The 14,267-nt window shown below is 45.6% G+C and overlaps 1 protein-coding gene across 1 annotated transcript in view; it reads left to right on the top strand.

Annotated features, from left to right (window-relative positions):
• The window catches only part of LOC121274177 (metabotropic glutamate receptor 6-like), a 96,481-nt gene that overhangs the window by 60,703 nt on the left and 21,511 nt on the right, over window positions 1-14,267 (top strand). The window contains exon 5 of the mRNA XM_041181377.1: window positions 11,188-11,328. Within this exon, the coding sequence (XP_041037311.1) occupies window positions 11,188-11,328 (141 nt within the window). The remainder of the gene's footprint in view (window positions 1-11,187; window positions 11,329-14,267) is intronic.

Raw genomic sequence — 14,267 nt, forward strand, 5'->3', positions numbered from 1 at the left:
TGTATAGATAGATAGATAGAGAGAGAGAGGGACAGTTGGAGGAATGTATAGATAGATAGAGAGAGAGAGACAGATGGAGGAATGTCTAGATAGATAGAGATAGAGGGAGAGATGGAGGAATGTATAGATAGATAGATAGAGAGAGAGAGGGACAGATGGAGGAATGTATAGAAAAATAGAGAGACAGAGGGACAGATGGAGGAATGTGTAGATAGATAGAGAGAGAGAGACAGATGGAGGAATGTATAGATAGATAGAGAGAGAGAGGGACAGATGGAGGAATGTATAGTTAGATAGAGAGAGAGAGGGACAGATGGAGGAATGTATAGATAGATAGAGAGATAGAGACAGATGGTGGAATGTATAGATAGATAGATGAAGAGAGAGGGACAGATGGAGGAATGTATAGATAGATAGAGAGAGAGGGACAGATGGAGGAATGTATAGATAGATAGATAGAGAGAGAGGGACAGATGGAGGAATGTATAGATAGATAGAGAGAGAGAGGGACAGATGGAGGAATGTATAGATAGAGAGAGAGAGAGAGACAGATGGAGGAATGTATAGATAGATAGAGAGAGAGAGGGACAGATGGAGGAATGTATAGATAGATAGATAGAGAGAGACAGATGGAGGAATGTATGGTAGACAGAGAGAGAGAGGGACAGATGAAGGAATGTATAGATAGAGAGAGAGAGGGACAGATGGAGGAATGTATAGATAGATAGAGAGAGAGAGGGAGGGACAGATGGAGGAATGTATGGATAGACAGAGAGAGGGACAGATGGCGAATGTATAGATAGATAGAGAGAGAGAGAGATAGACAGATGGAGGAATGTATAGATAGACAGAGAGAGAGAGGGACAAATGGAGGAATGTATAGATAGATAGAGAGAGAGAGATAGACAGATGGAGGAATGTATAGATAGACAGAGAGAGAGAGAGGGACAGATGGAGGAATGTATAGATAGAGAGAGAGAGAGGGACAGATGGAGGAATGTATAGACAGATAGATAGAGAGAGAGGGACAGATGGAGGAATGTATAGATAGATAGATAGAGAGAGAGAGACAGATGGAGGAATGTATAGATAGACAGAGAGAGAGAGGGACAGATGGAGGAATGTATAGATAGATAGAGAGAGAGAGAGGGACAGATGGAGGAATGTAGGGATAGATAGAGAGAGAGAGAGATAGACAGATGGAGGAATGTATAGATAGAGAGAGAGAGAGATAGACAGATGGAGGAATGTATAGATAGACAGAGAGAGAGAGAGGGACAGATGGAGGCATGTATAGATAGAGAGAGAGAGAGGGACAGATGGAGGAATGTATAGATAGATAGAGAGAGCGAGAGGGACAGATGGAGGAATGTATAGATAGATAGAGAGAGAGAGGGACAGATGGAGGAATGTATGGGTAGATAGAGAGAGAGAGGGACAGATGGAGGAATGTATAGATAGATAGAGAGAGAGAGACAGATGGAGGAATGTATAGATAGAGAGAGAGAGAGGGACAGATGGAGGAATGTATAGATAGATAGAGAGAGAGAGGGACAGATGGAGGAATGTATAGATAGATAGAGAGAGAGAGGGACAGATGGAGGAATGTATAGATAGATAGAGAGAGAGAAGGACAGATGGAGGAATGCATAGATAGATAGAGAGAGAGAGAGAGGGACAGATGGAGGATTGTATAGATAGATAGAGAGAGAGGGACAGATTGAGGAATGTATAGATAGATAGAGAGAGGGACAGATGGAGGAATGTATAGCTAGATAGATAGAGAGAGAGAGGGACAGATGGAGGAATGTATAGATAGATAGAGAGAGAGGGACAGATGGAGGAATGTATAGATAGATAGATAGAGAGAGAGAGGGACAGTTGGAGGAATGTATAGATAGATAGAGAGAGAGAGACAGATGGAGGAATGTATAGATAGATAGAGAGAGAGGGACAGATGGAGGAATGTATAGATAGATAGATAGAGAGAGAGAGGGACAGATGGAGGAATGTATAGATAAATAGAGAGACAGAGGGACAGATGGAGGAATGTATAGATAGATAGAGAGAGAGAGACAGATGGAGGAATGTATAGATAGATAGAGAGAGAGAGGGACAGATGGAGGAATGTATAGTTAGATAGAGAGAGAGTGGGACAGATGGAGGAATGTATAGATTGATAGAGAGATAGAGACAGATGGTGGAATGTATAGATAGATAGATAAAGAGAGAGGGACAGATGGAGGAATGTATAGATAGATAGAGAGAGAGAGACAGATGGAGGAATGTATAGATAGATAGATAGAGAGAGAGGGACAGATGGAGGAATGTATAGATAGATAGAGAGAGAGAGGGACAGATGGAGGAATGTATAGATAGATAGAGAGAGAGAGACAGATGGAGGAATGTATAGATAGATAGATAGATAGAGGGACAGATGGAGGAATGTATAGATAGAGAGAGAGAGAGAGAGAGAGACAGATGGAGGAATGTATAGATAGATAGATAGAGAGAGGGACAGATGGAGGAATGTATAGATAGATAGAGAGAGAGAGACAGATGGAGGAATGTATAGATAGATAGAGAGAGAGAGGGACAGATGGAGGAATGTATAGATAGATAGAGAGAGAGAGGGACAGATGGAGGAATGTATAGATAGCTGGAGAGAGAGAGGGACAGATGGAGGAATGTATAGATAGATAGAGAGATAGAGACAGATGGAGGAATGTATAGATAGATAGATAAAGAGAGAGGGACAGATGGAGGAATGTATAGATAGATAGAGAGAGAGGGACAGATGGAGGAATGTATAGATAGATAGATAGAGAGTGGGACAGATGGAGGAATGTATAGCTAGATAGATAGAGTGAGAGAGGGACAGATGGAGGAATGTATAGATAGATAGAGAGAGAGGGACAGATGGAGGAATGTATAGATAGATAGATAGAGAGAGAGAGGGACAGATGGAGGAATGTATAGATAGATAGAGAGAGAGACAGATGGAGGATGTATAAATAGATAGAGAGAGAGGGACAGATGGAGGCATGTATAGATAGATAGAGAGAGAGAGGGACAGATGGAGGAATGTATAGATAGATAGAGAGACAGAGGGACAGATGGAGGAATGTATAGATAGATAGAGAGAGAGAGACAGATGGAGGAATGTATGGGTAGATAGAGAGAGAGGGACAGATGGAGGAATGTATAGATAGATAGAGAGAGAGAGACAGGTGGAGGAATGTATAGATAGAGAGAGAGAGAGGGACAGATGGAGGAATGTATAGATAGATAGAGAGAGAGGGACAGATGGAGGAATGTATAGATAGATAGAGAGAGAGAGGGACAGATGGAGGAATGTATAGATAGATAGAGAGAGAGAAGGACAGATGGAGGAATGTATAGATAGATAGAGAGAGAGAGAGAGGGACAGATGGAGGATTGTATAGATAGATAGAGAGAGAGGGACAGATTGAGGAATGTATAGATAGATAGATAGAGAGAGGGACAGATGGAGGAATGTATAGCTAGATAGATAGAGAGAGAGAGGGACAGATGGAGGAATGTATAGATAGATAGATAGAGAGAGAGAGGGACAGTTGGAGGAATGTATAGATAGATAGAGAGAGAGAGACAGATGGAGGAATGTATAGATAGATAGAGAGAGAGGGAGAGATGGAGGAATGTATAGATAGATAGATAGAGAGAGAGAGGGACAGATGGAGGAATGTATAGATAAATAGAGAGACAGAGGGACAGATGGAGGAATGTATAGATAGATAGAGAGAGAGAGACAGATGGAGGAATGTATAGATAGATAGAGAGAGAGAGGGACAGATGGAGGAATGTATAGTTAGATAGAGAGAGAGAGGGACAGATGGAGGAATTTATAGATAGATAGAGAGATAGAGACAGATGGTGGAATGTATAGATAGATAGATAAAGAGAGAGGGACAGATGGAGGAATGTATAGATAGATAGAGAGAGAGAGACAGATGGAGGAATGTATAGATAGATAGATAGAGAGAGAGGGACAGATGGAGGAATGTATAGATAGATAGAGAGAGAGAGGGACAGATGGAGGAATGTATAGATAGATAGAGAGAGAGAGACAGATGGAGGAATGTATAGATAGATAGAGAGAGAGAGGGACAGATGGAGGAATGTATAGATAGATAGATAGAGAGAGACAGATGGAGGAATGTATGGATAGACAGAGAGAGAGAGGGACAGATGAAGGAATGTATAGATAGAGAGAGAGAGGGACAGATGGAGGAATGTATAGATAGATAGAGAGAGAGAGAGAGAGAGAGAGGGACAGATGGAGGAATGTATGGATAGACAGAGAGAGGGACAGATGGCGAATGTATAGATAGATAGAGAGAGAGAGAGATAGACAGATGGAGGAATGTATAGATAGACAGAGAGAGAGAGGGACAAATGGAGGAATGTATAGATAGATAGAGAGAGAGAGATAGACAGATGGAGGAATGTATAGATAGACAGAGAGAGAGAGAGGGACAGATGGAGGAATGTATAGATAGAGAGAGAGAGAGGGACAGATGGAGGAATGTATAGACAGATAGATAGAGAGAGAGGGACAGATGGAGGAATGTATAGATAGATAGATAGAGAGAGAGAGACAGATGGAGGAATGTATAGATAGACAGAGAGAGAGAGGGACAGATGGAGGAATGTATAGATAGATAGAGAGAGAGAGGGACAGATGGAGGAATGTATAGATAGATAGAGAGAGAGAGAGATAGACAGATGGAGGAATGTATAGATAGAGAGAGAGAGAGATAGACAGATGGAGGAATGTATAGATAGACAGAGAGAGAGAGAGGGACAGATGGAGGAATGTATAGATAGAGAGAGAGAGAGGGACAGATGGAGGAATGTATAGATAGATAGAGAGAGCGAGAGGGACAGATGGAGGAATGTATAGATAGATAGAGAGAGAGAGGGACAGATGGAGGAATGTATGGGTAGATAGAGAGAGAGAGGGACAGATGGAGGAATGTATAGATAGATAGAGAGAGAGAGACAGATGGAGGAATGTATAGATAGAGAGAGAGAGAGGGACAGATGGAGGAATGTATAGATAGATAGAGAGAGAGAGGGACAGATGGAGGAATGTATAGATAGATAGAGAGAGAGAGGGACAGATGGAGGAATGCATATATAGATAGAGAGAGAGAAGGACAGATGGAGGAATGTATAGATAGATAGAGAGAGAGAGAGAGGGACAGATGGAGGATTGTATAGATAGATAGAGAGAGAGGGACAGATTGAGGAATGTATAGATAGATAGAGAGAGGGACAGATGGAGGAATGTATAGCTAGATTGATAGAGAGAGAGAGGGACAGATGGAGGAATGTATAGATAGATAGAGAGAGAGGGACAGATGGAGGAATGTATAGATAGATAGATAGAGAGAGAGAGGGACAGTTGGAGGAATGTATAGATAGATAGAGAGAGAGAGACAGATGGAGGAATGTATAGATAGATAGAGAGAGAGGGACAGATGGAGGAATGTATAGATAGATAGATAGAGAGAGAGAGGGACAGATGGAGGAATGTATAGATAAATAGAGAGACAGAGGGACAGATGGAGGAATGTATAGATAGATAGAGAGAGAGAGACAGATGGAGGAATGTATAGATAGATAGAGAGAGAGAGGGACAGATGGAGGAATGTATAGTTAGATAGAGAGAGAGAGGGACAGATGGAGGAATGTATAGATAGATAGAGAGATAGAGACAGATGGTGGAATGTATAGATAGATAGATAAAGAGAGAGGGACAGATGGAGGAATGTATAGATAGATAGAGAGAGAGAGACAGATGGAGGAATGTATAGATAGATAGATAGAGAGAGAGGGACAGATGGAGGAATGTATAGATAGTTAGAGAGAGAGAGGGACAGATGGAGGAATGTATAGATAGATAGAGAGAGAGAGACAGATGGAGGAATGTATAGATAGATAGAGAGAGATGGACAGATGGAGGAATGTATAGATAGAGAGAGAGAGAGAGAGACAGATGGAGGAATGTATAGATAGATAGAGAGAGGGACAGATGGAGGAATGTATAGATAGATAGAGAGAGAGACAGATGGAGGAATGTATAGATAGATAGAGAGAGAGAGGGACAGATGGAGGAATGTATAGATAGATAGAGAGAGAGACAGATGGAGGAATGTATAGATAGATAGAGAGAGAGAGGGACAGATGGAGGAATGTATAGATAGCTGGAGAGAGAGAGGGACAGATGGAGGAATGTATAGATAGATAGAGAGATAGAGACAGATGGAGGAATGTATAGATAGATAGATAAAGAGAGAGGGACAGATGGAGGAATGTATAGATAGATAGAGAGAGAGGGAGAGATGGAGGAATGTATAGATAGATAGATAGAGAGTGGGACAGATGGAGGAATGTATAGCTAGATAGATAGAGTGAGAGAGGGACAGATGGAGGAATGTATAGATAGATAGAGAGAGAGGGACAGATGGAGGAATGTATAGATAGATAGATAGAGAGAGAGAGGGACAGATGGAGGAATGTATAGATAGATAGAGAGAGAGACAGATGGAGGAATGTATAAATAGATAGAGAGAGAGGGACAGATGGAGGCATGTATAGATAGATAGAGAGAGAGAGGGACAGATGGAGGAATGTATAGATAGATAGAGAGACAGAGGGACAGATGGAGGAATGTATAGATAGATAGAGAGAGAGAGACAGATGGAGGAATGTATGGATAGATAGAGAGAGAGAGGGACAGATGGAGGAATGTATAGATAGATAGAGAGAGAGAGGGACAGAGGGAGGAATGTATAGATAGATAGAGAGAGAGAAACAGATGGAGGAATGTATAGATAGATAGATAAAGAGAGAGGGACAGATGGAGGAATGTATAGATAGATAGAGAGAGAGAGACAGATGGAGGAATGTATAGATAGATAGATAGAGAGAGAGGGACAGATGGAGGAATGTATAGATAGATAGAGAGAGAGAGGGACAGATGGAGGAATGTATAGATAGATAGAGAGAGAGAGACAGATGGAGGAATGTATAGATAGATAGAGAGATAGAGAGGGACAGATGGAGGAATGTATAGATAGATAGAGAGAGAGAGGGACAGATGGAGGAATGTATAGATAGATAGAGAGAGAGAGGGACAGATGGAGGAATGTATAGATAGATAGAGAGAGAGAGACAGATGGAGGAATGTATAGATAGAGAGAGAGAGAGGGACAGATGGAGGAATGTATAGATAGATAGAGAGAGAGAGAGGGACAGATGGAGGAATATATAGATAGATAGAGAGAGAGAGGGACAGATGGAGGAATGTATAGATAGATAGAGAGAGAGAGAGAGGGACAGATGGAGGAACGTATAGATAGATAGAGAGAGAGAGGGACAGATGGAGGAATGTATAGATAGTTAGAGAGAGAGAGGGACAGATGGAGGAATGTATAGATCGATAGAGAGAGAGAGGGAAAGATGGAGGAATGTATAGATAGATAGAGAGAGAGAGAGACAGATGGAGGAATGTATAGATAGAGAGAGAGAGGCAGACAGATGGAGGAATATATAGATAGATAGATAGAGAGAGAGGGACAGATGGAGGAATGTATAGATAGATAGATAGAGAGAGACAGATGGAGGAATGTATGTATAGACAGAGAGAGAGAGGGACAGATGGAGAAATGTATAGATAGATAGAGAGAGAGAGAGGGACAGATGGAGGAATGTATAGATAGATAGAGAGAGAGAGAGATAGACAGATGGAGGAATGTATAGATAGAGAGAGAGAGAGATAGACAGATGGAGGAATGTATAGAGAGACAGAGAGAGAGAGGGACAGATGGAGGAATGTATAGATAGAGAGAGAGAGAGGGACAGATGGAGGAATGTATAGATAGATAGAGAGAGAGAGAGGGACAGATGGAGGAATGTATAGATAGATAGAGAGAGAGGGGGACAGATGGAGGAATGTATGGATAGATAGAGAGAGAGAGGGACAGATGGAGGAATGTATAGATAGATAGAGAGAGAGAGACAGATGGAGGAATGTATAGATAGATAGAGAGAGAGAGACAGATGGAGGAATGTATGGATAGATAGAGAGAGAGAGGGACAGATGGAGGAATGTATAGATAGATAGAGAGAGAGAGGGACAGAGGGAGTAATGTATAGATAGATAGAGAGAGAGAGACAGATGGAGGAATGTATAGATAGATAGATAAAGAGAGAGGGACAGATGGAGGAATGTATAGATAGATAGAGAGAGAGAGACAGATGGAGGAATGTATAGATAGATAGATAGAGAGAGAGGGACAGATGGAGGAATGTATAGATAGATAGAGAGAGAGAGGGACAGATGGAGGAATGTATAGATAGATAGAGAGAGAGAGACAGATGGAGGAATGTATAGATAGATAGAGAGAGAGAGAGGGACAGATGGAGGAATGTATAGATAGATAGAGAGAGAGAGGGACAGATGGAGGAATGTATAGATAGATAGAGAGAGAGAGGGACAGATGGAGGAATGTATAGATAGATAGAGAGAGAGAGACAGATGGAGGAATGTATAGATAGAGAGAGAGAGAGGGACAGATGGAGGAATGTATAGATAGATAGAGAGAGAGAGAGGGACAGATGGAGGAATGTATAGATAGATAGAGAGAGAGAGGGACAGATGGAGGAATGTATAGATAGATAGAGAGAGAGAGAGGGACAGATGGAGGAATGTATAGATAGATAGAGAGAGAGAGGGACAGATGGAGGAATGTATAGATAGATAGAGAGAGAGAGGGACAGATGGAGGAATGTATAGATAGATAGAGAGAGAGAGGGAAAGATGGAGGAATGTATAGATAGATAGAGAGAGAGAGAGACAGATGGAGGAATGTATAGATAGATAGAGAGAGAGAGGGACAGATGGAGGAATGTATAGATAGATAGATAGAGAGAGAGGGACAGATGGAGGAATGTATAGATAGATAGAGAGAGAGAGAGAGACAGATGGAGGAATGTATAGATAGAGAGAGAGAGATAGACAGATGGAGGAATGTATAGATAGACAGAGAGAGAGAGGGACAGATGGAGGAATGTATAGATAGAGAGAGAGAGAGGGACAGATGGAGGAATGTATAGATAGATAGAGAGAGAGAGAGGGACAGATGGAGGAATGTATAGATAGATAGAGAGAGAGGGGGACAGATGGAGGAATGTATGGATCGATAGAGAGAGAGAGGGACAGATGGAGGAATGTATAGATAGATAGAGAGAGAGAGACAGATGGAGGAATGTATAGATAGAGAGAGAGAGAGGGACAGATGGAGGAATGTATAGATAGATAGAGAGAGAGAGAGGGACAGATGGAGGAATGTATAGATAGATAGAGAGAGAGAGGGACAGATGGAGGAATGTATAGATAGATAGAGAGAGAGGGACAGATGGAGGAATGTATAGATAGATAGAGAGAGAGAGAGAGGGACAGATGGAGGATTGTATAGATAGATAGAGAGAGAGGGACAGATTGAGGAATGTATAGATAGATAGATAGAGAGAGGGACAGATGGAGGAATGTATAGTTAGATAGATAGAGAGAGAGAGGGACAGATGGAGGAATGTATAGATAGATAGAGAGAGAGGGACAGATGGAGGAATGTATAGATAGATAGATAGAGAGAGAGAGGGACAGTTGGAGGAATGTATAGATAGATAGAGAGAGAGAGACAGATGGAGGAATGTATAGATAGATAGAGAGAGAGGGACAGATGGAGGAATGTATAGATAGATAGATAGAGAGAGAGAGGGACAGATGGAGGAATGTATAGATAAATAGAGAGACAGAGGGACAGATGGAGGAATGTATAGATAGATAGAGAGAGAGAGACAGATGGAGGAATGTATAGATAGATAGAGAGAGAGAGGGACAGATGGAGGAATGTATAGATAGATAGAGAGAGAGAGGGAAAGATGGAGGAATGTATAGATAGATAGAGAGATAGAGACAGATGGTGGAATGTATAGATAGATAGATAAGAGAGAGAGGGACAGATGGAGGAATGTATAGATAGATAGAGAGAGAGAGGACAGATGGAGGAATGTATAGATAGACTAGATAGAGAGAGAGGGACAGATGGAGGAATGTATAGATAGATAGAGAGAGAGAGGGACAGATGGAGGAATGTATAGATAGATAGAGAGAGAGAGACAGATGGAGGAATGTATAGATAGATAGAGAGAGAGAGGGACAGATGGAGGAATGTATAGATAGAGAGAGAGAGAGAGAGACAGATGGAGGAATGTATAGATAGATAGATAGAGAGAGGGACAGATGGAGGAATGTATAGATAGATAGAGAGAGAGAGAGAGACAGATGGAGGAATGTATAGATAGATAGAGAGAGAGAGGGACAGATGGAGGAATGTATAGATAGATAGAGAGATAGAGACAGATGGAGGAATGTATAGATAGATAGATAAAGAGAGAGGGACAGATGGAGGAATGTATAGATAGATAGAGAGAGAGAGACAGATGGAGGAATGTATAGATAGATAGATAGAGAGAGAGGGACAGATGGAGGAATGTATAGATAGATAGAGAGAGAGAGGGACAGATGGAGGAATGTATAGATAGATAGAGAGAGAGAGACAGATGGAGGAATGTATAGATAGATAGAGAGAGAGAGGGACAGATGGAGGAATGTATAGATAGAGAGAGTGAGAGAGAGAGAGACAGATGGAGGAATGTATAGATAGATAGATAGAGAGGGACAGATGGAGGAATGTATAGATAGATAGAGAGAGAGAGAGACAGATGGAGGAATGTATAGATAGATAGAGAGAGAGAGGGACAGATGGAGGAATGTATAGATAGATAGATAGAGATAGAGAGGGACAGATGGAGGAATGTATAGATAGTGAGAGAGAGAGATAGACAGATGGAGGAATGTATAGATAGACAGAGAGAGAGAGAGGGACAGATGGAGAGACAGGGAGAGACGGGGAGTCTTAATAGATACAGATTGATAAACAACCCGGAAGCTGACAGCCTATTAGTCAAACACCTGCAGGCATATGAGAATGTCACGTTTGACGCGTGGGGGGAGTGCAGTGAGTGGGGGACCAGGCAGCAGCTTTGGCCTCATCTCTTATTCTTTGGTCCCAGGTTTTGATCAGTATTTCACCAGCCGTACCCTCCAGAATAACCGCCGGAACATCTGGTTCGCTGAGTTCTGGGAGGACGACTTCATGTGCAAGCTGACCCTGCCCCGAGGCCAGCACGGCCACACCGTCAAGAAATGCACAGGTGGGTGCGGCCAGGGGAGGCGTCGCCCGGTCATGTGGCCGGGGCCGGCGGTGGGGGGCAGTCAGGCAATGGGAGGCCTTCGCCCCAACGCTTCCCAAATGATGCGTTACATGCCCACAAAGTACGGTTGAAAAGAAAGGGCAGGCTGTGGCCCTTGTGTTGCTGCGGCCCTTGTGTTGCTGCAGCCCTTGTATTGCTGCTGCCCTTGTGTTGCTGCAGCCCTCCTGTTGCTGCGGCCCTCGTGTTGCTGCGGCCCTCGTGTTGCTGCGGCCCTCGTGTTGCTGCAGCCCTTACGTTGCTGCTGCCCTTGTGTCGCTGCTGCCCTTGTGTCGCTGCAGCCCTCGGGTCGCAGCGGCCCTCATGTCGCTGCGGCCCTCGTGTCGCTGCTGCCCTCGTGTTGGTGCGGCACTCGTATCGGTGCTGCCCTTGTGTTGCTGCGGTCCTTGTGTTGCTGCTGCCCTTGTGTTGCTGTGGTCCTTGTGTTGCTGCGGTCCTTGTGTTGCTGTGGCCCTTGTGTTGCTGCGGCTCTTGTGTTGCTGCTGCCCTTGCATTGCTGCGGCCCTTGCGTAACTGTGGCCCTTGAGTTGCTGCTGCCCTTGTGTTGTTGCTGCCCTTATGTTGCTGCTGCCCTTGTGTTGCTGCTGCCCTTGTGTTGCTGCAGCCCTTGTGTTGCTGCAGCCCTTGTGTTGCTGCTGTCCTTGTATTGCTGCTGCCCTTGTGTTGCTGCTGCCCTTGTGATGCTGCTGTCCTTGTATTGCTGCTGCCCTTGTGTTGCTGCTGCCCTTGTGTTGCTGCTGTCCTTGTATTGCTGCTGCCCTTGTGTTGCTGCGGCCCTTGTGTTGCTGCAGCCCTTGTGTTGCTGCTGTCCTTGTATTGCTGCTGCCCTTGTGTTGCTGCTGCCCTTGTGTTGCTTCTGCCCTTGTGTTGCTGTGGCCCTTGCGTTGCTTCTGCCCTTGTATTACGGCTGCCCTTCTGTTGCTGCTGCCCTTGTGTTGCTGCAGCCCTTGTGTTGCTGCTGCCTTTGTGTTGCTGCGGCCCTCACATTGCTGCTGCCCTTGCATTGCTGCGGCCCTTGCGTTGCTGCAGCCCCTGTGTTGCTGCTGCCCTTGTGTTGCTGCAGCCCTTGTGTTGCTGCTGCCCTTGTGTTGCTGCGGCCCTCACATTGCTGCTGCCCTTGCATTGCTGCGGCCCTTGCGTTGCTGCAGCCCCTGTGTTGCTGCTGCCCTTGTGTTGCTGCGGCCCTTGTGTTGCTGCTGCCCTTGTGTTGCTGCTGCCCTTGCGTTGCTGCTGCCCTTGTGTTACCGCTGCCCTTGTATTACCGCTGTCCTTGTGTTGCTGCAGCCCTTGTGTTGCTGTGGCCCTTGTGTTGCTGCGGCCCTTGTGTTGCTGCAGCCCTTGTGTTGCTGCTGCCCTTGTGTTGCTGCTGTCCTTGTATTGCTGCTGCCCTTGTGTTGCTGCTGCCCTTGTGTTGCTGCTGCCCTTGTGTTGCTGCTGCCCTTGTATTGCTGCAGCCCTTGTGTTGCTGCTGCCCTTGTGTTGCTGCTGTCCTTGTATTGCTGCTGCCCTTGTGTTGCTGCTGCCCTTGTATTACTGCTGCCCTTGTGTTGCTGCTGCCCTTGTGTTGCTGCAGCCTTTGTGTTGCTGCTGCCCTTGTGTTGCTGCGGCCCTTGTGTTGCTGCTGCCCTTGTGTTGCTGCGGCCCTTGTGTTGCTGCTGCCCTTGTGTTGCTGCGGCCCTTGTGTTGCTGCTGCCCTTGTGTTGCTGCTGCCCTTGTGTTGCTGTGGCCCCTGTGTTGCTGCTGCCCTTGTGTTGCTGCAGCCCTTGTGTTGATGCTGCCCTTGTGTTGCTGCTGACCTTGCTTCGCTGCTGCCCTTGCGTTACTGTGGCCCTTGCGTTGCCACGGCCCTTGCGTTGCTGCTGCCCTTGTATTACTGCTGCCCTTGTGTTGCTGCTGCTCTTGTGTTGCTGCGGCCCTTGTGTTGATGCTGCCCTTGTGTTGCTGCTGCCCTTGCGTCGCTGCTGCCCTTTTGTTACTGCGGCCCTTGCGTTGCTACGGCCCTTGCGTTGCTGCTGCCCTTGTATTACTGCTGCCCTTGTGTTGCTGCTGCCCTTGTGTTGCTGCTGCCCTTGTATTGCTGCGGTCCTTATATTACCGCTGCCCTTGTGTTGCTGCTGCCCTTGCGTTGCTGCTGCCCTTGTGTTGCTGCTGCCCTTGTGTTGCTGCGGCCCTCACGTTGCTGCTGCCCTTGCATTGCTGCGGCCCTTGTGTTGCTGCTGCCCTTGTGTTGCCGCTGCCCTTGTGTTGCTGCTGCCCTTGTGTTGCTGTAGCCCTTGCGTCGCTGCTGCCCTTGCGTTACTGCGGCCCTTGCGTTGCCACGGCCCTTGCGTTGCTGCTGCCCTTGTATTACTGCTGCCCTTGTGTTGCTGCTGCTCTTGTGTTGCTGCAGCCCTTGTGTTGATGCTGCCCTTGTGTTGCTGCTGCCCTTGCATCGCTGCTGCCCTTGCGTTACTGCAGCCCTTGCGTTGTTATGGCCCTTGCGTTGCTGTGGCCCTTGTATTACTGCTGCCCTTGTGTTGCTGCTGCCCTTGTGTTGCTGCTGCCCTTGTGTTGCCGCTGCCCTTGTGTTGCTGCTGCCCTTGTGTTGCTGCGTCCCTTGTGTTGCTGCTACCCTTGTGTTGATGCTGCCCTTGTGTTGTTGCTGCCCTTGTGTCACTGCTGCCCTTGTGTCGCTACTGCCTTTGTGTCGCTGCAGCCCTTCTGTCGCTGCTGCCCTTGTGTTGCTGCAGCCCTTGTGTTGCTGCTGCCCTTGTGTCGCTGCTGCCCTTGTGTTACTGCGGACCTGGTGGTGCTGCGACCCTTGTGTAGCTGCTGCCCTTGTGTCGCTGCAGCCCTTGTGTTGCTGCTGCCCTTATGGTGCTGCTGCCCTTGTGTTGCTGCTG

Source organism: Carcharodon carcharias, assembly GCF_017639515.1.
Source record: "Carcharodon carcharias isolate sCarCar2 chromosome 35 unlocalized genomic scaffold, sCarCar2.pri SUPER_35_unloc_1, whole genome shotgun sequence".
Taxonomy (NCBI): Eukaryota; Metazoa; Chordata; class Chondrichthyes; order Lamniformes; family Lamnidae; genus Carcharodon; species Carcharodon carcharias.